At 38.5% G+C, this 23,510-nt stretch overlaps 1 protein-coding gene across 1 annotated transcript in view; it reads left to right on the top strand.

The window, feature by feature from the left end:
* ADGRG4 (adhesion G protein-coupled receptor G4) overlaps positions 1 to 23,510 on the top strand; it is a 139,871-nt gene that overhangs the window by 89,233 nt on the left and 27,128 nt on the right. Inside the window, exons 12-16 of the mRNA XM_053579107.1 lie at positions 1,554 to 1,716; positions 14,531 to 14,665; positions 19,552 to 19,671; positions 20,425 to 20,470; positions 22,506 to 22,609. Of these exons, the coding sequence (XP_053435082.1) occupies positions 1,554 to 1,716; positions 14,531 to 14,665; positions 19,552 to 19,671; positions 20,425 to 20,470; positions 22,506 to 22,609 (568 nt within the window). The remainder of the gene's footprint in view (positions 1 to 1,553; positions 1,717 to 14,530; positions 14,666 to 19,551; positions 19,672 to 20,424; positions 20,471 to 22,505; positions 22,610 to 23,510) is intronic.

Genomic DNA, 23,510 nt, shown 5'->3' on the forward strand with positions numbered 1-23,510 from the left:
TTTAAAATACAGTCAGCCCGGGGCACCAGCCACATACACCAAGGCTTGCAGGTTCGAACCCAGCCTGGGCCAGCTAAAACAACAATGACAACTGCAATAAAAAAATAGCCAGGCGTTGTAGTCTCAGCTACTTGGGAGGCTGAGGCAAGAGAATTGCTTGAATCCAGAGTTTGAGGTTGCTGTGAGCTGTGACGCCATAGCACTCTATCTGGGGCGACAGCTTGAGATTCTGTCTCAAAAAATAAAAATAAAATAAAATAAAATAAAATAAAATATAGTCAGCCCTCCCTCTGTTATCTGTAGGTTCTGCATTTTGTGGGTTCAAACCAACTTTGAATTAAAAATATTCTAAAATAATTGTGTTTGCACTGAACACGTGCAGACCTTTTTTCTTGTCACATCCCTTAAAACAGTGTGACAACTATTTCCATGGCATGTACATTATGTTAGGTATTTTAAGTAATGTAGAGATGATTTAAAGTATATGGGAGGATGTGCATAACTTATATGCAAATGTTGATACTATCCCATTTTGTTTCAGGGACTTGAGCATACTCACATCTGGTCCCCACAGGGGTCCTGGGTCAAATCCCCCATAGATACTGAGGGATGATTGTTTGGATTATTAATTTCTTAGCATATGGTCACTATTAACTCAGGTTTTTATGCATTGAATTTTCTGTTACTATGATGCAATGGAGTCATTCTACTCAAAATCCAATTGTGAAAAAATGCACTCAAATTTTAATTGAATCTTAGTGATAGAGACTTTTCAAATAAATACTTACCCCAATCCAAACCCTCAATCTACTTTCCCAACCCTGATGTTCTGCATTTCTATAAAATGCATCCAACCAGCACTAAAGGGGAAAACTTGAGATAGTACTAGTGACCTCTCTGTAGCTCACTGTTGGTCAGAAACCAACTCACACATCCTTTTTCAAATCCTTTAAATATTCCAGTGGAATACATTTACTTCTCCACATCTCCACCACCATCTCCCAGCCCCCTAGTCTCAGCCCCATTTCTCTCACCTGATTATCTACAATAACTTCCTAATTGGTCTCTCTGCCTCTGCTCCTGGCCCTATGTAGGTCACCTTCTACGTAGCAGCCAGAGTAATCTTTCAATGTGTGAATCAGATCATGTTATTCTCTTGCTTTGAAAACTACTCAGTGACTTTCCATTATACACAGAATAAAATTCAAACTTCTTATAAGGCCCTATGAGGCGCTACAGAATCTGGCTTTGCATACAACAATTTCATTTAATTTTCCAAACTATCTTTTGAGATAAGTGCTAGTATTACCTGACATTGCAGGTGCATTGAAGTGAAATTATTTTCTACGCCCATACAGTTAGAAATCAAAGGAGCTGAGATTTAGATCTCAGCCTGCCTGATTCCAAAGGCAGTGCTCTTATGTAGTAATTCCTAACTGACATAAAGCTAGTGATTAAAACTCAAAGAAAAGTCTTACAATGAGGAAATCTTGTAAGGAGGATGGGTTTTACCTTTTAAAGGCAGAGATGGCCCTCTCTATGGTTCCTTACAGAATTCTGAGGATAATAGAGCGTGCTGGTCATAAGGTGGAGTTTTCTGGAAGTGCAGCAAATCTGATGGTGGCCGGGTTGGCTTTGTCTGTGCTGCGAGTGGACCACACATTTGAAGGCATGACCTTCAGCATTCGCTCCTATAAAGAAGGCACAGACCCTGAGGTGAGTGCAGCTGAGGAAACTGACAGGCGTCAGCCAAGCACTGTTTCAAGTCTTCATTCATCTATGCTTTGGGAAGGAGAGAGGACACTCTTTGAAGGTTTTAATCTTTAGGGGACCTTATGAAAATACAAATATCCCAGCGAAGATTCACATATATCCCTTAGCAGGCTAACAGCTAAGGTAGGAATGGTGTCTGCGAGATGTGCAATGATGCCACATTTGGTCCTGTGGACTCACGCGTCTGGTTTTTTGTTTGTTTGTTTGTTTGTTTTTTGAGACAGAGTCTCAAGCTGTCCCCCTGGGTAGAGTGCTGTGGCTTCACAGCTCACAGCAACCTCAAACTCATGGGCTTAAGTGAGTCTCTTGCCTCAGTCTCCTAAGTAGCTGGGACTACAGGCGCCCACCACAACGCCCAGCTATTTTTTGGTTGTAGTTGTCACTGTTGTTTGGCAGTCCCGGGCTGGATTCAATGTATGCCAGCCTCGGTGTATGTGGCTGGCACCCTAGCCGCTGAGCACTTTTTTTTTTTTTTTTTTTTTAGACAGACTCTTACTATGTTGCCCTGAGTAGAGTGCTGTGACAGCTCACGGCAACCTTCAGCTCTTGGGCTTAAGTGATTCTTTTGCCTCAGCCTCCCAAGTAACTGGGACTACAGGTGCCCGCCACAACGCTCAGCCATTTTTTTTTTTGCAGTTGTTTAGCTGGCCCAGGCCTGCTTCAAACCTGCCACTTCGGTGTATGTGGCTGGCGCCGTAACCACTGTGCTAAGGATGCCGAGCCCACACGTCTGTTTATTATTGGCTTCTGTTTATGGTATACTTACTATACTTTGGGCATTGCACACCTGTCTTCTTTGTGTGAATAAGGAAACAGAAAAGTAAAGTGGTTTGCTCAAGCACACACAGCCTAATGGCTAAGCCAGGATTCCAATGTATCTGGCTGCCTTTAAAGTCTGGGCCCTTTCTACAATTATCATACTTCCTTAGCCTTTGGCAGGCCATGGGCCAGCAATCCTGCTTAAAACAATTGGGGAGAGTAAATTCTTTTTACAGTTAAAAAAGTTATAAAAATTTACATATGGGAAAATGCACAAATGCTGAGTATACATTCTCTGAATTTTGACAAGCACATACATCCATGTAACCCAAACCCTTGCCAAGGTGTAGAATATTACAATTACCTCTGAGATAGTATGCCCCGTCCCAGTCAGTCCCTGAAACTACTACCTCCAGTAGCAACCACTGCCCTGATATTTTCCACCATATGTTTTTCCTATTCTAGAGCTTTATATAAAATGGACTTTCTTGTTATAAGGCTTCTTTCATGGAGCATAATTTTTTTTTTGAGATTAATTCTTTTGTTCCCATGGTTCCTTTTTATTGCTGAATAATATTCTATTGAATGACTAGTCTCTTGTCAATGGACATTTGGATTGTGTCCAGTTTTGGCTGTTATGAATAGTGCTGCTGTGTCAAAGTCTATGTGTGGACATAGTTTTTTGTATGCCTTGGATAAATACCTAGAAACGGAATTGCTGCCTCCTAGAATAGAGTGCATGAGAACTGTCCGGAAAGTATCCAGCCATGTCCTATGAAAAATAAGAGACATACATGGCCGGGTACTTTCCAGACCGCCTTTGAATGTTGAAATGTGTAACAAATGGTCGTGCTATTTTCTAAAGTGATTAATGATGTGGAGAAATTTTTCATTTTTGCATCAGCCATTTGCATATCTTCTTTGGTGAAGTACCTGTTCTTGTTATTGAATTGTGTTCTTTACATATTCTGGATACAAGCCATTTAAATAGAATTTTTGAAAAATCTTTCTGTGTAGCTTGCCTATTCATTTTCTCAATGGTGTCTTTTGATGAGCAGAAGATTTTAATTTTCATGTGGTCTAGTTTATAATTTTATTTTATTTTCTGAATAATATCTGACTTATCTAAATACCTTCATCTTGTGATACAAAGAAAACCTTCACTTTGATACAAATGAAATACCTTCATTTTGTGAATAATATCTGACTTATCTAAACACCTTCATCTACCATCAGGTCGTCAAGATAGTCTCCTAAGTTTTTCTTTAAAAGCTTTATGATTTTAGTCTTTAAGTTTGGGACTATAATCCTAATTAATTGAATTACTATTTATGTATGGCATGAGTTGAGAATCATTAAGTTTCACATGGGATATCCAGTTTTTCCAGCACCAGTTATTGAAAAGATTTTCCCTTCCCCATTGGCTTGCTTTGGTACCTTTGAGAAAAAATCAAATAGTTATGTAAATGTAGGTCTATTTCTGGGCTTTCTATTCTGTTTATCTTTTACAGACTCTTACATCATTACCACATTGTCTTGGTTCCTAAAGTGTTGAAGGCAGATACTATGAGTCCTTCAACATTCTTTTTCAAGATTGCTTTGGCTATTCTAAGCCTTTTGCATGTCTGTATACATTTTTGAATCTGCTTATCAATTTGTACAAGAAACATGCTGAGAGTATGATTGGGATTAAGTTGAAGCTATTGATCAACTTTGAGAGAATTTATTTCTTAGCAATATTGAGACTTCTAATCCAGGAATTTTTATTTAGGTTTATTTAAATCTATTTCAGCAATGTTTTATTGTTTAAGTGGAGAGGAATTGTATGTCTTTTGATAAATTTATTCTTACATATTTTATATTTATTTTTTGATGCTGTTGCAAATGGAATAGTTTAATTTTCCAATTATTTGCTGCTAGATGCAAAAAATAACAATTGATTATATATAAACTATATAATTTACATTATATATACTTTCAATGTATGATATAAATTTTGTATCCTGTGCACTTGCTAAGTTAAGTTACCGATTGTAGTAGTTGTTTTAGAGATTCCTTAGCACTTTCTATGTAAGCCATTATCATCTGACAATAGTGAGTTTTATGTCTTTCGGACTAACCTTTATTCCTTTTATTCCTGTCTGGGGGCCTTATTCTGATGTCTAATATTTCCAATAAGATGTTGAAATAAAGCAGTTAAAGCAAGCATCCTTGTCTTGTTTTAGATATCAGGAAAAAAGTATTCATGATTTTACCATTCATTACTGTAATGTTAGTCATGTTTTTGTTTTTGTTATTTTAGATACCCTTTATTTGATTGAGGTAATTACCTTCTATTTCTAGCTTGCTGAAAACTGTTATCATTAATTGGTTGTTGAATTTTGTCAAACATTTTTAACTTTATTATTTTTAATATGATTTTTAGTTAAAATCATAACTGTATATTCTTCATCTCTTAAAATAATCATTTGGCTTTCTGCTTTGTTCTCTTAATAAGATGAATTATATTGATTTTAAAATATTGAACTAATCTTGCATTCCTGGAAGAAATTCAACTGGTCACGATGCATTATCGTTTATATATATTGCTGTTTTCAATGTGCTCATGTTTTTGTACTTGAACTTATGGAAGGATATTGGTCTAAAATTCCCCTTTTTGTGTGATTTCTTTGTCAGACGTTCAGGTTTTATCAAGATTTTTAAAGTGAATTGGGAAATGGTCCCTTTTCTACTCTGAGAAAGAGTTTATGTAATATGCTGTTATTTCATTAAATGCTTAATTAGGTTCACTAGGAAAACCCTGGGGTTTGGAATTTCTTTGTGGGGAGTTTTATAATAACAAATTCAATTTATTTAATGGCTGTAGACCCATTCCGATTTTCTGATTCATTTTGTGTTAGTTTGGGTTAGTTGCATTTTTCTAAGAATTTATTTTATCTAACTTGTCAAGCTTGTTGGCAATAGTTTATAATATTTTCTTATTATTTTTTAACATCCATAGGATTTATGGCAGGAGTCAACAAACTTTTTCTGTAAAGGGCAGATAATAAATTTTTTCGGCTTTGCAAGCCACATGTGGTCTCTGTCTGCTGCATGTTCTTATGATTTTGTTTTTGTTCTCCTCACTTCTCATCTCCTCTCTTCTTCTCCTCTCTCTCTTTGTTTTTCCCTTTGCCTAACATTTTGAAAATGAAATTTATCTTGGGCAACCATTGTCACCATCTGTCTTCAGAACTTCTTTCATCTTTCCAAAGTAAAACTCTGTATTTATTGAACAACAGCCCCTCATTCTTCCCTCTGCCAGATCTTGGAAACTACCATTTTTTCTTTCTCCTTGAATTTCCCTACTCCAGGTATTGAGTATAAACAGAATCATATAGTATAGGAGTGTCCAACTGTGGCCTGCAGGCTGCATGCTGATTTTTTGAGCACTGTTTTGTTTATCTGCTGTGTTGGATATTATGAAAAGTATGCAAAGACCTTTTTTTTTTTTTTGGCTCATCAGCTTTCCTTACTGTTTGTGTATTTAGTGTGGCTCAAGGCAACTCTAGTTCTTCCTGTGCGCCAGAGGAAAAAAGAGATTGGAGTATTTGTCCTTTTGTGACTGTTTTATTTCATTTCAACATGCACTTTGTGCATTTTGTGCATGTTAGAACAAGTTAGAATTTGCTTCCTTTTTAAAGGCTGAATAATGTCCCTTTTTAGGTACACACTACATTTTGTTCATTGGGGTTCTTTTTAACTGTTGAAAGTATTTTAAAATCAATTGTGGTGATAGTTGCACAACCTTGAATGTGCTGAAGACCTGTGAATTGGAGACCTTGAATGGGTAAATTGTATTGTATGTGAATTAAATCTCAGTAAAACTGTTACCAAAACCTCCCCCAAAATGATAGGTAAAATCTATTACTAGTCCAGGGCAATATAAAAACAGGCCTTGTGTGAGATCTGGCCTGTTGATGGGTTTGTCAACTTCTGATTTATGGTCATACGCCCTCTTTCATTATTGATATTGACAATTTCTTTTCCTGGTTTTTTTTTTTCTTGATCAGTACAACCAGAAATTTTTCACTTTTGTTGAACTTTTCCAACAATCAATTTTTAGTCTTAAATTTTCCCTATTGTTTACTTTCTGCTTTGTTAACATCTGATCTTACCGTTATCATTTCCTTCCTTGTACTTGATTTGGCTTTACTTAGCTCTTCATTGTCTGTCTTTTTTTTGGAACAGAATCTCAAGTTGTCGCTCTGGGTAGAGTGCCATGACATCATCAAAGCTCACAGCAACTTCTAACTCTTGGGCTCAAGCAATTCTCTAGCCTCAGGTTTTTTTTTTTTTTCTTTTTCTTTTTTTTTGTAGTTTTAGTAGAGACAGGGTCTCATTCTTGCTCAGGTTGGTCTCGAACCTGTGAGCTCAAACAATCCACCTGCCTCAACTTCCCAGAGTGCTAGGATTAGAAGCATGAGCCACTGCACTCAGCCTTTAACTGTCTTTTTAATGTGAATCCATAGGCCACTGTTTTCAGACCTTTCTTCTTTTCTAATGTAATTATAAAAGCTGTAAATATCTTTCTAGTCATTGCTTTAGCTATAGTCCACAGGTTTTTACATTTTGTATTTTTATCATCTGTTAATTCAAAATATTTTCTACTCTTCTCTTTAATCTGTGGACTGTGTGCTTTTTAAATTCTAAATATTTGGGGCACTCTAGGATATCTTATTGATATCTTGTTTATTTCTAGTCACAGAATATACTTAGTATAGTTTCAATCCATTTAGTTAGCAAAACTTGTTTTGTGGCCCAGTGATCTATTTTGGTGAGTGTTTCACATACACTTAAAAAACGTGTATTCTATGATTGTCATATAACTATCAGTTAGGTCAAGGTGGCTGATAGTATTATTCGGATTATTTTTATTTTTTTTGGTGAGGGGGACAGGATCTTGCTCTGTAGCCCTGATTAGAGTGCTGTGACATCAGCCTAGCTCACTGCAAACTCAAACTCCTGGGCTCAAGCGATCCTCCTGCCTTAGCCTCCCGAGTAGCTGGGGCTACAGACGCCAGCCACTAATTTTTCTATTTTTCTTTTTTCTTTCTTTTTTTTTTTTTATTAAATCATAGCTGTGTACATTAATGCAATCATGGGGCACCATACACTGGTTTTATAGACCATTTGACACATTTTCATCACACTGGTTAACATAGCCTTCCTGGCATTTTCTTAGTTATTGTGTTAAGAGATTTACATTCTACATTTACTAAGTTTTACATATACCCTTGTAAGATGCACTGCAGGTGTAATCCCACCAATCACCCTCCCTCCGCCCACCTCCCCCCCCAATTCTTAGGTTATAACTGGGTTATAGCTTTCATGTGAAAGCCATAAATTAGTTTCATAGCAGGGCTGAGTACATTGGATACTTTTTCTTCCATTCTTGAGATACTTTACTAAGAAGAATATGTTCCAGCTCCATCCATGTAAACATGAAAGAGGTAAAGTCTCCATCTTTCTTTAAGGCTGCATAATATTCCATGGTGTACATATACCACAATTTATTAATCCATTCGTGGATCGATGGACACTTGGGCTTTTTCCATGAATTAGCAATTATGAATTGGGCTGCAGTAAACATTCTGGTACAAATATCTTTGTTATGATGTGATTTTTGGTCTTCTGGGTATATACCAAGTAGAGAAATTATAGGATTGAATGGCAGATCTATTTTCAGATCTCTAACTGTTCTCCAAACATCTTTCCAAAAGGAATGTATGAATTTGCATTCCCACCAGCAGTGTAGAAGTGTTCCCTTTTCTCCACACCCACGCCAACATCTCTGGTCTTGGGATTTTGTGATATGGGCTAATCTTACTGGAGTTAGATGATATCTCAAAGTAGTTTTGATTTGCATTTCTCTGATGATTAAAGATGATGAGCATTTTTTCATATGTCTGTAGGCCGTGCACCTGTCTTCTTCAGAGAAGTTTCTCTTCAAGTCCCTTGTCCAGCCTGTGATGGAATCACTTGTTCTTTTCTTGCTTATACGTTTGAGTTCTCTGTGAATTCTGGTTATTAACCCTTTGTTCGAAACATAACCTGCAAATATCTTCTCCCATTCTGATGGCTGTTTGCTTGCTTTACTTACTGTGTTCTTGGCTGTGCAGAAGCTTTTCAGTTTGATCAGGTCCCAGTAGTTTATTTTTGAAGCTGCTTCAATTGCCCGGGGGGGGGGGTCCTCCTCATAAACGACTCGCCCAGACCAATTTCTGCAAGGGTTTTCCCTGCACTTTCTTCTAGTATTTTTATAGTTTCATGTCTTAAGTTTAAATCTTTAATCCAGTGAGAGTCTATCTTGTCATACTTCGTTTTATATGGAATCAGAAAAAACCTCGAATAGCCAAGACATTACTCAGAAATAAAACAAAGCAGGAGGAATCACACTTCCAGACCTCAGATTATGCTATAAATTGATAGTGATCAAAACAGCATGGTACTGGCACAAGAACAGAGAGGTAGATGTATGGAACAGAATAGAGAACCAAGAGATGAATCCAGCTACTTACTGTTACTTGATCTTTGACAAGCCAATTAAAAACATTCAGTGGGGAAAAGATTCCCTATTTAACAAATGGTGCTGGGTGAACTGGCTGGCAACCTGTAGAAGACTGAAACTGGACCCACACCTTTCACCAGTAACTAAGGTAGAGTCTCACTGGATTAAAGATAATTTTTCTATTTTTAGTAGATACCAGTTCTTGCTTGTCTCAAACTCCTGAGCTCAAGGGATCCCCCTGCCTTGGCCTCCCAAAGTGCTAGGATTACAGGAGTGAGTCACACATGCAGCCTATCTTTGTCTTCATTGATTTTTTTGCTAGTTGTTTCTTAGTTGAGAGGGTGTTAATATCTCTAACTTTGTAAAATTATTTATTTCTTCCTCTCAATTTTACTTTATTAAGTTCTTATACATTTATGTTTTGTCTTCCTAATCCTAATCCTACCACTAACCTATTTATCATTATGAAATAGCCCTCTTTATTTCTGATAATACTCTTACAGTCTATTATATCTGCTTTCAATATAGTCATCCCAGCCTTCTTATGGTGGGTGGATTGCTTGAGCTCGCAAGTTTCCGAAAACATATATATATATATGTGATTTCCATTTGCTTGACTTCTAAACATCTGTGTCTTCATGCATCTTCATATTTAGATTTTCATCTTGTTTTACTAGTCTTCTTTGAATATCATATTTAAAGGGCACCAATTCTAGATAGCATATAGTGTGTTTCATTTTTTTATCCATCCTGATAATCTTCATTTTAATTTAAGTGTGTAGTTTTTTAACATTAAATGTAATTCTTGATAAGGGGGGATTTAGGACTATCATTTTATTTTATTTTCTATCTGCCCCTCTGGTTTTTGTTCCGCTGTCCCTTCTTTACTGTTTTATTTCAATATTTATTACAACTGCATTTTAATTGTTTACTGACTCCTTAATTACATCTATTTGCATCGTTTTCTTAATGGTTGCATTAGAGATCACAATATGCCTTCTTTTATTTTCAGAGTTAACTTAGAGTTAATTTGTACTGCTTCATGTAAAATGTAGAAACGTGGGATCATACTTGTCCATTTAAACTTCCTGTTCTTCAGACTATAATTGTCATGTATATGTTTTACCTAAGCAGGTCATAAACCTCATATATGATAATGTTATAAGCATTGCTTTAAAAAGCTCTATGTTTTGGCCAGGTGCCGTGGTTCACGTTTGTAATCCTAGTACTCTGGGAGGCCGAGGTGGGTGGAGCTCGCTTGAGCTCGCAAGTTTCCGACCAGCCTGAGCAAGCTTGAGACCCCTTCTTTGAAAAACAGCTGGACATTGTGGAGGGTACTTGTAGTCCTAGCAACTCAGGAGGCTGAGGCAAGAGGATTGCTTGAGCCCAAGAGTTTGAGATTGTTGTGAGCTATGATGTCACAGCACTCAACTAGGAGTGACAAGGACTCTGTCTCAAAAAAAGAAAAAAAAAAAAAGTTCTATGTTTCCTTAAAAAATGGAGAGAAAAAAATAGCCTCTTATATTTGATGCTTTTTGTTTTTTCCTGAAGGTCAGAATTCTATTTGGTATCATTTCCTTTTAGTTTGAAGAAATTCTCTTAAGCATTTATTGTAGTGCAGGTCTGATTATCATGAATTTTCTTAGTTTCATCTATCAAAAAATGTCTCTATTTTGTCTTTATGCTGGAGGATATTTTTGCTTGCTATATAATTCTGGATTGTCAGGGTCCCCCCCTCTACCCACTTAGCATTTTAAAGTGTTATTCCACTCTTTTCTGGCCTCCATGTTTTCTGAAGAGAAACTGGTAATCATTTGAATTTTTGTTTTTCTGTATATTATATGTAATGCATCTTTTTTTGCTGGCTGTTCTTAATATTTTCTCTGATTTTCTGCAGTTTGACTGCTATGAGCCTAGGCATCTTTTTCTTTGTGCTTGTCATGCTTGGACTTTACTGAGCTTCTTGAATACATAAATTTATGTCTTTCACTGAATTTGAGGAAGTGTCAACTGTTATTTCTTCAGATACTATTTCCTCACCATGGTCTCTCTCTCTCCTCTCCTTTTGAGACTCCAACTAAATGTGTATAAGATTTTTTGATACTACCCCACAAGTCCCTAAGACTGTTCATGTTTTTAATTACCTAACTATTTTTTCTCATGGGATAATTTCTATTGATCTATCTTTAAGATTGAGGATATGTGTTGTCTTCATGTTACTATTGAACTTACCCTGTGCAATTTTAAAAATTGTACTATATTTGAAATTTATGCTAAATGAGTAACTTTCAGCTTCTCTTGCCACAAAAATAAAAAAACATATCCATCATTTCACATAAAAAACTATGTGAGATGATGGATATGTTAATTTGCTTCAGTACAGTAAACATTTTACAATCCATGTGTATCCTACAATACTACTTTATATACTTTAAATATGATAAAATTTATTTTTAAAAATTCCAATATTATAGTCAAAATTCTAGAATTTAATTTTGTTCTTTCTGTTTTTCTACTGCTATTTCCTCTCCTTGCATTAATTGCAAGCATTTTTCTGAGCATAGTTACATTAGCTGCTTTAAAATCTTTCTCTGCTAGTTCCTTTTTTTTTAATTAAATCATAGCTATGTACATTAATGCGATCATGGGGCAACATACACTGGTTTTATAGACCGTTTGACACATTTTCGTCACACTGGTTAACATAGCCTTCCTGGCATTTTCTTAGTTATTGTGTTAAGACATTTACATTCTACATTTACTAAATTTCACATATACCCTTGTAAGATGCACCGCAAGTGTAATCCCACCAATCACCCTCCCTCCGCCCCCCACCCCCCTCCCTCCCCTCCCTTTCCCCCTTCCCTCTATTCTTGTTTCTGAGTCATCTGCAGGTAAATCTCTATCAATTGTCTTTTCATTTGAAAATGGGCTGCATTTTTTCTTCCTTCCCATATTGAGTAATTTTGGATTATGTCCTAGAAATTGTGAATGTTATATTGTAAACACTCTAGATTCTACTATATTCCTCCAAAGACCATTGATTATTGTAATATCAGGCAATTAACTTGGTTGGAATAAATGCTAATCTCCATCTCTTGGTTGGCAGTTCAAAATTCAGTTAAGTTACTTTAACCCTAGTTAGAGTCTATCCTTTATGTATTGTGGTTCAGAGGTCAGCAGATATTTGGGCAGAATATCTATTCAGAATTTGGGCTGCCCCTCTCTGCTCTCTCCATTCCAGATGTTCTACCTTCTCCCTCACCTTCCAAAGGCTGTGGTTGCCCCGACCTTTGTTTTCTGGTTATTCATTCCATAAAGACTGTAGGTTTTCCATCTGAATGTTAGGTGTCCTTCACAGTATTCATTTCAGCCTGTCATCAGGCTGCAAACTGTAAAAATAGGTAACTCATCCTGTGATGTTACCTTTCCAAGTGTCCAGAATATGCCTGTTTTTGTTCATTTTCCAGTGCCTTTAAGTCATTGTTATATGCAAAAGGGTTGAGTTTATTAAGAGCTGCTTAGCTATCCTGACTTCCCAACATATTTTGTTTATATATGGGGTTTTCTATTATAAATCTTGGTGGAGAAACAAGTCAACCAACTCCAATTGCATTCTTGATACCAAACTACTCACATTTTGAAGCAAAATCATTATCTGTCCATGGAACCTGACTGCCTTAGCAGAATTCATTTGTGGTAAGAGAAGAGACAGAAAGAATTGCTTTTGGGCCCATAAGTCATTTTTAGACATATTATAAACTTTCACCTCCCCATTATACACTCAACTACATAATAGTAACTTGAGAGAAAGCATGGATAATAGGGTCAATGTGGGCCCCAAATCACATATATCTTTGTTCAACCACCTCCCAGCTGTGTAATCCTAGGCAAGTCACTTACTCTCTCTAAGTCTTTATTTCCTAATGTTGTAATACAACATACTTCTCAGGGTTGATAGAGGGATTAAATGATAGAATGCAGGTAAGTGCCCATATACCAGTTTTGTCTGGGAAAATACAGGTTTATGACTCTTGTTGTAGTCTAATCATCAGTAAAACCCCTTTCATTATCAGAAATATTCTAGTACTTGTCAAATACTAGAATATTCTAGTACTAGTACAAATATTCTAGTACTTGTCAATGATTAGACTCTTGTTGTAGTCTAATCATCAGTAAAACCCCTTTCATTATCAGAAATATTCTAGTACTTGTCAAATACTATTACCAATAAAGTCAGCAAATACTTCTGATAGTAGGTGTTTTAGTCCATCTTGTGCTGCCTTAACATAATGTTATAGACTGGGTCATTTATAATGAACAGAAATTTATTGACTCATAGTTCTGGAGGCTGGGAAGTCTAACACTCTAGGCCAGCATCTGGTGGGGGCCTTCTTGCTGCATCATCCCATGGCAGAGAAGCAAAGAAGGTGAGAGAGAGCAAGAGATTGAATATGCAGTTTCACATCCTATTATAATTGGCATTAAGCCATTCATGAGTGCAAAGATATCAGTACCCACATACCTCCCATTAGACCTCACCTCCTAACACTGTTACGTTGAGGAATATGTTTCCAGCACATATTTCTGGGTGGGACACATTCAAACCATAGCAGTGGTTCTGTAGCAGATTTCCCAAGGGCTAATGCCTCATTCATTCCCTGCCCTACTCTTTGTGTGCGTGTGTGTATGACAGAGTCTCACTCTGTTGCCCTGGGTAGAGTGCCGTGGCATCAGCCTAACTCACAGCAACCTCAAACTCCTGGGCTCAAGAGCTCCTCTTTCCTCAGCCTCCCAAGTAACTGGGACTACAGGCGTCCATGCTATCATGCCTGGCTAATATTTTTTTCTATTTTTGGTAGAGACAGGGTCTCCCTCTTACTCAGGCTGGTCTTGAACTCCTGAGTTCAAGGGATCCTCCCACCTCTGTCTCCCAGAGTGCTAGCATTATAGCATAAGCCACTGCACCCGGGCCCCTGCCCTACTTTTTAACAAAAGCATTGCTCAATAAACTGTAGGGCAAGTGCCTAATGCCACTGTACTATTTTGTTGTTGTTGTTCCCCCTTTCACTATATGGGGAAAGATGGCTTGATTTCCAAGACTGGCCTTTATTTCTGAGAATCAGGCAAATGACTTAACTTGTTACTGTCTTTCTCACCTCTATTGTTATTCAGGTGGAAGCAAGCTAAAGGAAGAGAAACTCAGGGTTAAGTTTAGAAAGGAAAAAGGGAGATGTCTATGTCTATGTGTACTAGAATCGTGTCTTGGCCTGTGACTGTGTGTGTGTATGTGTGTGTGTGCAAAAGGTATACCATACCCTGTGGAACTGGTTTCCAACCTTCAGCCCTCTGCGTGATATTCTGGGGCTGGGCTGAGGTGAGAGGTGGGCAGAAATTCACTTTGATGAGTAAAGAGTCCAGTTTGTACTTTCTCCCTTTTCTTGGCAGATATACCTAGGCGATGTTCCTCTGGGAAGGACTTTGGCTTCCATATATTTGCCTAAATCACTGATGAAAACAATTCCTCTAAACAACTTACAGACCATCTTGTTTAGTTTCTTTGGCCAAACTTCACTCTTTAAGGTAAGTTCTTGCCTCTGGTAACTATGACAAAGTGGCACATGGTGACTCATTGTAGTTATGAACTCTTGCTATTTGCATAATGTTCTGTTTATTTTTGAATATTTAGAATACGGTCTCTAATTGATTCTGCAAGTCTTCCAGCACAACCCCTGGCACTTAACATGAATCAACGTCCACTTTAATGATGTTCTACAGTTTTTAATTTTCACAACTCTTCAGATTTGGAAGGGACCTTAAGGATTATTTGGTGACCAAAGAGAAGCCTCAAAATGTTTCAAAGCCAGAAAAGAACAGCAAGTTCTCCTGATGAAATGCTGTTTCAGCTTGTCAGTGCTTTCCTCCCAAATTCTCCTGGCTTCTCAAAGCCAACATATTCACTTTTTGGGGCCAATTTATTTGAAACTGGGGGATGTCCAGCAGGACAGTTGACAACAGGCATTTGTTGCTTCTTTCCACCACCTCCACCAAACCTTCTCTGAGAGCTCTAGTCCTTGCCCACTATGAAACAGAGATGGTATGGTGCGATGCTGAAGAGCATGGACTCAGGGGCAGGTTGGCTGAATTTAAAGCTGGCTATGCCATAGTCCTCCTGTGTGACCTGGGGCAAGTTGCACAGCCTCCATGTGCCTTAGTTTCCTCCTCTGTAACATAGGGTAATAACAGCATCTAATAGAGCTATTGAAGGATTAAATGTGTCACTAGATGTATTGTTTAAAGTACTTACAGTATTTCTTGGCACATAATAAAGTACCATGTGTTTGCACTTCTCTTATTATTACTATCCTAAGACTTTGCCTAGCTGTTAGGAAGACAAAAATCAGAGCTTGAATGAATTTGATAATGATGGACTCTATTAATTGTTAATACAGTATTTACACTTATTAAGTCATCTAATTTTTCTCGTGAGAAACCAAGACTAACAAAGTTTAAGTAATTTTCCCCAAGGTCACACAGCTAGGAAGTGGTATAGCTAAAAGTGAAACCTGGGGCTGTCTGACTCCAAAGTTCATGTATTTAAGAAGTGGGTACATTAACTTGCCCAGATTTGTTTGCATTTCTAAAGAGGATATTCAAAGGAATGAATTTCTAATGGTCAAATATTCACAGATTTCTGGGAGAGGTTACACTAAGCCAACTCAAAATACACCACAAATTCTTACTACATACCACCTAATATATTTCACATCACCTCCAGCTATGTCTGTAAGACTTTGTGTTTCCCTGAACTTTTTTAGCCTCTCCTCTTTCTAAGTTCTATTTGTTCCTGTAGCTTAGCTCAAATCCACCCCAAGATGCCTGCTTGTAGTTAGTGAGCCCATGCTGTCCCTCCCTTCCCCTGGACAAGAGAATTAGTAGATAAAATTTTTAATAAAAATGTAGAATATGGTCCATAACACTCTGACCCTTTTGATAGACTTATTCTCTGTATCATCTGAGATGCTATTATTTTGGTCTTAATTACTCTCCTTTCTTCAGAAGGCTGTGCTTATTCTTCATAGAATAAGAAATAAACTTGTTTTGCACAGATGCTACTCTTAATAAGTAATTTTTTTCACTAACATCTTCTACTGAAAGGTGCCAAAATCAGCCTACAGATGTCATAGTGCCCAATGAAGAAGGATTAGAACTAGCCTGCCATGAAATTCAGAGCTGGAAGTTGCCCTCATAATTTACTGGGTCCCATGTCTTCATTTTACCAATGGGGACTTTGAGACCCAGAGAGGGGAAAGGACCTACTGAAGATGACACAACTAATTCATTTATTCACTTAATCATTTATTCATTCAGCAAATATTTATTTATTTATTTATTTAGACAGAGAGTCTCATTATGTTGCCTTTGGTAGAGTGCCATGGCGTAACAGCTCACAGCAACCTCAAACTCTTGGGCTTAAGTGATTCTCTTGCCTCAGCCTCCTGAGTAGCTGGGACTACAGGTCCTCACCACAATGCCTGGCTATTTTTTTTGGGGGGGGTGGAGGGGCTGTAGTTATCGTTGTTGTTTGGCAGGCCTGGGATGGGCTCCAACCTGCCAGCCACGGTGAATAGGGCTGGCACCCTAGTCACTGAGCTACAGGCATCGAGCCACAACAAATATTTATTGAATTCTTATTGTGCATAATGTGGTAGGATGCTGGGGATACAGTGTGGATCAAGAGATACATAGGGCCTGCTATCACAGAACTTATGGTCTTGAAAAGGGTCTAACATTGAAGGGGATGGCCCAAGCCTGGACCACTAGTCACCACTAGCTGCTGGGGAGTGAGTACTTACAAGAGATGTCACCCTTTAACTACCTTTTTCTTGAGTCCCTCAGTGTCACAGCCTTGCTTTCACTGCTTCCTCTATCATCTTTTGATCAACATCTTAACAGTCTTTACTACATATTACCTTAGAAATTCTTAATAGGACATCACTATTGGACAATGGGTACCGCCTCTTTCACTCTTCCACTAGCTGTGATTCTCAAGGAGAGGGACCGGCATTGAGGCATTAGGCAAATACAATGACAGTGGGGCCCTGGGAGCACAGAAGAGGGCACCTACATTTGCCTACAGATTAGGAAAGGCCCGTGTAAGAAAGGTCTCAGCTGAGAGACCTAAGAGTTGAGTAGGAGCTAGAAGATGAAAGAAGATGAAGAGAAGAAGGAGGAGGGTTGTGGGGAGAGGTAACAGCTCATGTAAAGGTTCAAAGGTGTAACAGGTAAAACTTGATCCAAGAGTGCAAACGGTGGGGGTGTAAGGAATGATTTAGTTCCTTTCCTACCATGGCCACTGTTTTGTGGGTAAGAGAAATGGAGCCAAAGAACAAGTTAATTAAGTCTGGGTCATTGTGTGTGTCTCCTCTTTTGGCCTTTTCATTACAGAAAACTGTATCTCTTAGACTAAGTTGGGAGGGTCATTAGATATCATCTAGCCCATGAGAGGCAGAGGAGTGTTCTGGCTAGCACTTGGCCTTTCCAGTGTCAGCGGATCGTTCCACTATATCCTACCACTGATCCATGTTTACTAGATCAGGTTGTCCCGGGAAGATTCTGATGGGAAGGGAGAGCTCCTCCTCAGGTTGGCTTTAGGATGAAGAGAAGAGGTCAAGAAGAGGAAGGGAGTAGATTCATAGTGGAGCCCCAGGCTATACTCACAATCACAATGGTATTAGTGGCTGCAGGACTTTAAGTAGTGTAGAAAGTGAGGACTGAACACCATTTCTTCAGAAATAAGAAGGCTTGGCATCTTCTGAAAGGGGCCTGGAAGGCTCTCCAAGGAACACCATCTGGGCTTGCTTCCTCTAGGCGTTTTTGGCAAGTCCTCAGAGGATTTTATTCCTCCCCACTCTTACGTGGCACCACCAGCCCTATCTCTGGTTTCTTCACCTGTGCCCTGGAGGAGGCAGCCTCTCAGTCAGGTTGCCTCCTCAGCCTTGGCCTGGGGTACTTTGGTACTGTTAATAGCTAGCTCCACATCTCAACAGGTGCATTCTACTTTGTTGCCTTTAAACCAACATTTATTAAGCAACCATGTGCTGTTATTCACTAGCTGTGTGACCTTTCTCCAGATAGACATTGAGCCTTTCCAAGGCTCAGTTTATCTGAAAAGTGCTTATATGATTGCAGTGAGGACTGAAGATAATATGCGTGAGAAGTACTTAGCAAAGTAACTGGCTTCCAGTGGGCACAAGATAAAATACCTGTTGTGTGGAAAACACCAGAACACACATTGCCTGGGCTCTGGCCTCAGAGTTCACAGTCCCCTAGGGAGGAGTTGACCATCCTTAGAGATTTGTTTCAAGCTATATATTGAGCACCCTGATTCTATCTGAGGCTAGAACAAGAAGTTTGTAACTTACCAGTGATAGATTTAGGATCCTAACAAAGAGGAGTTCCTTAAAAGTAAATAAGGATGTGGATGTGGAGAGAAGGGAACACTTTTACACTGCTGGTGGGACTGCAAACTAATACAATCCTTTTGGAAGGAAGCATGAAGAATCCTCATTTGATCCTGCAATCTCATTACTGGGCATCTACCCAGAAGAAAAAAAAAATCATTTGATCATAAGGATGTTTGCACTAGACTGTTTATTGCAGCTCAATTTACAATTGCCAAACTGTGGAAACAACCTAAATGCTCACCAATCCAGTAATGGATTTACAAGCTGTGGTATATGTATACCATGGAATACTATTCAGCCGCTAAAAAGATGGAGACTTTACATCTTTCATATTAACTGGGATGGAGGTGGAATGCATTCTTCTTAGTAATCATAAGAATGGAGAAGCAAGAATCCAATGGACTCAATTCTGATATGAGGACAATTGATCACCTAGTACTTGGTAGGGGGGTGGGAGAATGAAGGAGCAGAAAGAGGGAAGGAGGGAGTGGGGTGGGGGGTTCACAGTGAGTGACACACCTCTTGGGGGCAGGACACAATTATAAGAGGGACTTTACCTAACAAATGCAATCAGTGTAACCTGGTTCTTTGTACCCTCAATGAATCCCCAACAATAAGAAAAAAAAGTAAGGATGGTTCAGGGTTAGAACCAGGATAAGCTGTGAAATGTCAGGGGCCAGAGAGTTATATCACAGTAGGGGAAAATTTCATTTTGTTGCTCGTGTAGTGCTGAGTAGCGAGTGCATAACCAATGTCTTTTGGATAGATATTTGGATGCATGGATAGATTAATGAATTGTTCTAGCTTGGTATAATGGAGACCTTACGTGAAGACAGGAGATGAACTGAATGACCTCTGAAATTGTAGTCTTAGCTTGCAATTTTATTTTCTACATTTCTGGACCTAATATTGTGGGTAGCACTTCAAAATTGCAGGTTGATTGTTGATATGGTAATTAGGAATTTAGGACATGAACTCCTCTTCTTTATGTTTCATCTATAGACCAAAAACTTCACTAAAGCCTTAACTACATATGTTGTGAGTGCCAGCATTTCAGATATGTCCATTCAAAACTTGGCTGACCCTGTGGTTATCACTCTGCAGCATATTCAAGGAAACCAGGTAACATGTCCATTTTTACCCCAGAATCAAATGGCCTCAGAATCCCTCCATGATTTTCCTATTAAAAATAATTGGCTAATTAACAAATGTAATTCTAAGACTTAATGAAGATTGTTCCATTTCAGGTATACAATACAAGGTGCATTGTAATTGGGACCTTCTAAATATAATGACTTATCTTAACAGGCTGATGAATGGTCCCCAATCTAATAGAGACCATATGGTTTAGCATATTTTGCACCAGTCTTAGTTCTAGAGGGGAAGAAGAGAAGGAAAAGAGGGAGGGGAAACAGATGTCAAATGAAACATGATAGGTACGTGCTCTCAATTCAGCCTGGAGCCACAACTCTTCAATCTTCTCTAATAAGTAATTGCTCCTTGCCTCCAGTTTCTTGGAGATTGAAAGAGCTAGTGAGGCCTTTGGGATGCTCAATGAAGAGGCAGCTCAATCTCTTCCTGAACCTTGTACCAGGAAGGCATGGCAAATTCTAATGCTACCAATAATTTAAAGGACACATACCAGATCAACATGCAGTGACATGCTCTTTTCTCACTTGTAAATTCAGAGTTAGATGGGGTGAATCTTAAAACTAATTCACAAATGATCTGAGTAAGTGTGTACCTGTGCATGCATGTGGGTGTGTGTATGTCTACTGTTTGAAAAAAAAATATTGAGAAGGAAACACGTGTATTTATCACTATGTGGTAGCTATCACAAGAAAAGATGTTTACCTCCAATTTCTTTTTCTCCAGAATTATGATCAAGTTCATTGTGCCTTTTGGGATTTTGAGAATAACAGTAAGTGTTTTTCTTAGCAGGCTTTGACTTTGTCCCAGACCGTTTTTCCATTTGACAGTTAAGGTGGGAGAAAATTGTGCTGAAGCCAGTGTCTTATCAGACACTACAGAGCACTCTGAATGACCAAGATATAGAACATGATTTTTCTATCAAATTAGGGCATGGGAATTTAAAAAATAACTTCTTTTTTGATAAGGCACTTATTTGGGAAATCAGAAAAATTACACAACTCCAGGGTACGCAAAGTTGGAAGAAAGAAATCCAGAAGGCCCAGTACAGAGTCGCCTAGGTCTTTGAAGAAAGTTGAGAAATGAACACCTGGATCTTCATCTGTTCTTTCCTGCAGAGATTTGCAAGGTCTACTCTCTCCTCCTCCCTTTTTTTCTTCACCTGTTCTAGACTAACTGGATGATATTGGATAGGCCATTTACTCTCTCTGGGCTCCAATTTCTAATTTTTCCTTGAGAAGAGGAGACTTCTTGGTTGGTCTGTAAGGGCCCTTCCTGCCTGGGTAACTATGGGGAGAAGAGGTTGGGAATGGGTATTGCTGAATAGGTTTCTCTGAGGCTCGCCATTTTTACTGGAATCTCCAGGCTATCACCACTTAGACAATTCCCACGCAGAACTGATTTCCCTTGGAATGCCAGGGGCAGCTATGTGATAAGTCCTTCTACATGTGGAAACTCTGCCTGAGAAGTTTCCTTTTTTGGTATCTTGGAATTCTGGGAGAAAAGGGAACTTCTTTTCCTATTTGGCTCCCTCAAGTGTGGGCATATTACTTCTTTCTGACAAACAGAGATAATATTGGTCATTTCTGGTCCGCCCAAGTCTCCCAGGATAAGAATCGTTTTTCTTTTTTGTTGTTGTTGTTTATTAAATCATAACTGTGTACATTAATACTTATAAAGTGATCATCTTTGTCCCCCACAGCTGCAGTAAGTTGATCTTTGTGTTTATTAATGCAAATTGCTGAGCTCCTCCCGGGTCACACTTCACCCTTTCCCCTTTGCCCAATGAATTCATAACCTATGGAATTTATGGCATCATTCCAGATGGACAAATTTTGACCATACTTAGCTGTCCAATCTGGGATAACTCCTCTGGTGTCACTCTGGATATTCTAAAACTTGTCTAGTATACTAGATCTATAAGTAATGAAGGTATGAATTTTGGTTCAAGAATCCTGAGTATGCTCACGAGAAACTAGACATATGTCAACTAGAGGCTCTAATTGTCCCCAAGGACCTCCAGATCCTGACCTAGTTTAGGCACAAAGCATTTGAGATTATTTGAATTATGGGTTGAAGTGGTTGTTTCAGGGGTCTATTCTGGTCCTTCCAAGTAAGGTTAAGTGTCAGCTTATAGGCTTGGCGCCTGTAGCTTAGTGGCTAGGGCACTAGCCACGGACACCCGAGCTGGCAGATTCAAATCCAGCCCAGGCCTGCCAAACAACAATGACAACTACAACCAAAAAATAGCCAGGCATTGTGGCAGGTGCCTGCAGTCCCAGCTACTTGGGAGGCTGAGGCAAGAGAATCACTTGGGCCCAAGAGTTTGAGTTTGCTGTAGGCTGTGATGCCACGGCACTCTACCGAGGGTGACAAAGTGAGACTCTGCCTCAAAAAAAAAAAAAAAAAAAAGTCAGCTTATATTCCATAGGTCCATGTCCTTCAAAAACTTCTAGATCTGTTTATTTCCTATTTGATGGCCACTTAAGAAAAATAAAAGCAATCCTTACTCTATTACTCCAGGATGGAGGTAGGACTACTGTTTATGATTAGAGTCTGTCCTAATCTGTAGAGTTATGGTATAGGAAGAAGAAAAGTGAGACCCAAAGAAGTTATGCTACCTACGAAGTCCCCCAAAAGACATTTTAGCTTATTAGACTTAATTTCAGTGATCAATTATATCTCTATCTTGCTGTCTTAATAAACAATGCTAATTTTAACACATGTTTGGATGGTGCATATAATAAAAAGTTACACATTTCTGAGACAAACAAAATTGCTTTGAAATTTCCTTCTGTCTCCTGCAGATGGGCTAGGTGGATGGACTTCATCAGGTTGTAAAGTAAAGGAAACAAACATAAATCACACAATCTGTCAGTGTGACCACCTCACCCATTTTGGAGTGTTAATGGTGAGTTGTCTCAATCACTCCTCAAGAGAATTTTGATAAGTTTTATTAAATTATGGACCAGTAATATATGTGTGAACCAAGTTATGGAGAAATGGTATACAAGTGAGAAAGAGCTCCCCTCACCCACTTTGTTTATCCAAAGTAGTACAGATTGAGACAAATACTTATTTTTCTCCTGATAAAATGAATGCCTGCTTCTCAAATTTCAACTGTACAGAAAAGGTCCCTGTAATCTACCTCTCAAGAAATCACCACCTTTTACAGTCTGGTATGTATATTTGCTTGGATTCCTTTCCTGTGTGTATACTAATACGTGTTTTGTTTTATAAAAATGGGATCAGGGCGGTGCCTGTGGCTCAGTGGATAGGGTGCCGGCCCCATATACCGAAGGTAGCAGGTTCAAACCCGACCCCAGCCAAACTGCAACAAAAAAAATAGCCAGGCGTTGTGGCAGGTGCCTGTAGTCCCAGCTACTCGGGAGAATGAGGCAAGAGAATCGCCTAAGCCCAGGAGTTGGAGGTTTCTGGGAGCTGTGTGACACCACGGCTCTCTATGGAGGGCGATGAAGTGAGACTCTGTCTCTACAAAAAATAAAAATAAAAAAAATGGGATCAAATTTTTCATTTTTTTTTACCACTTTCTTTTTTTTCACTTAAAATATATATTGGACAACTTTCAGGAAAGTATTATCCACCTACTTCAATTATTTTATTTTATTTTTTTTTTTATTGTTGGGGATTCATTGAAGGTACAAGAAACCAGGTTACACTGATTGCATTTGTTAGGTAAAGTCCCTCTTACAATCGTGTCTTGCCACCTACTTCAATTTTTAAAAATACCTGTGTAGTATGCTACGATGTGGATTTAACACAATTAATTTAACCAATACCTGATAGGTGGA

The sequence above is a fragment of the Nycticebus coucang genome, chromosome X (assembly GCF_027406575.1).
Source record: "Nycticebus coucang isolate mNycCou1 chromosome X, mNycCou1.pri, whole genome shotgun sequence".
In the NCBI taxonomy this organism is placed as follows: domain Eukaryota; kingdom Metazoa; phylum Chordata; class Mammalia; order Primates; family Lorisidae; genus Nycticebus; species Nycticebus coucang.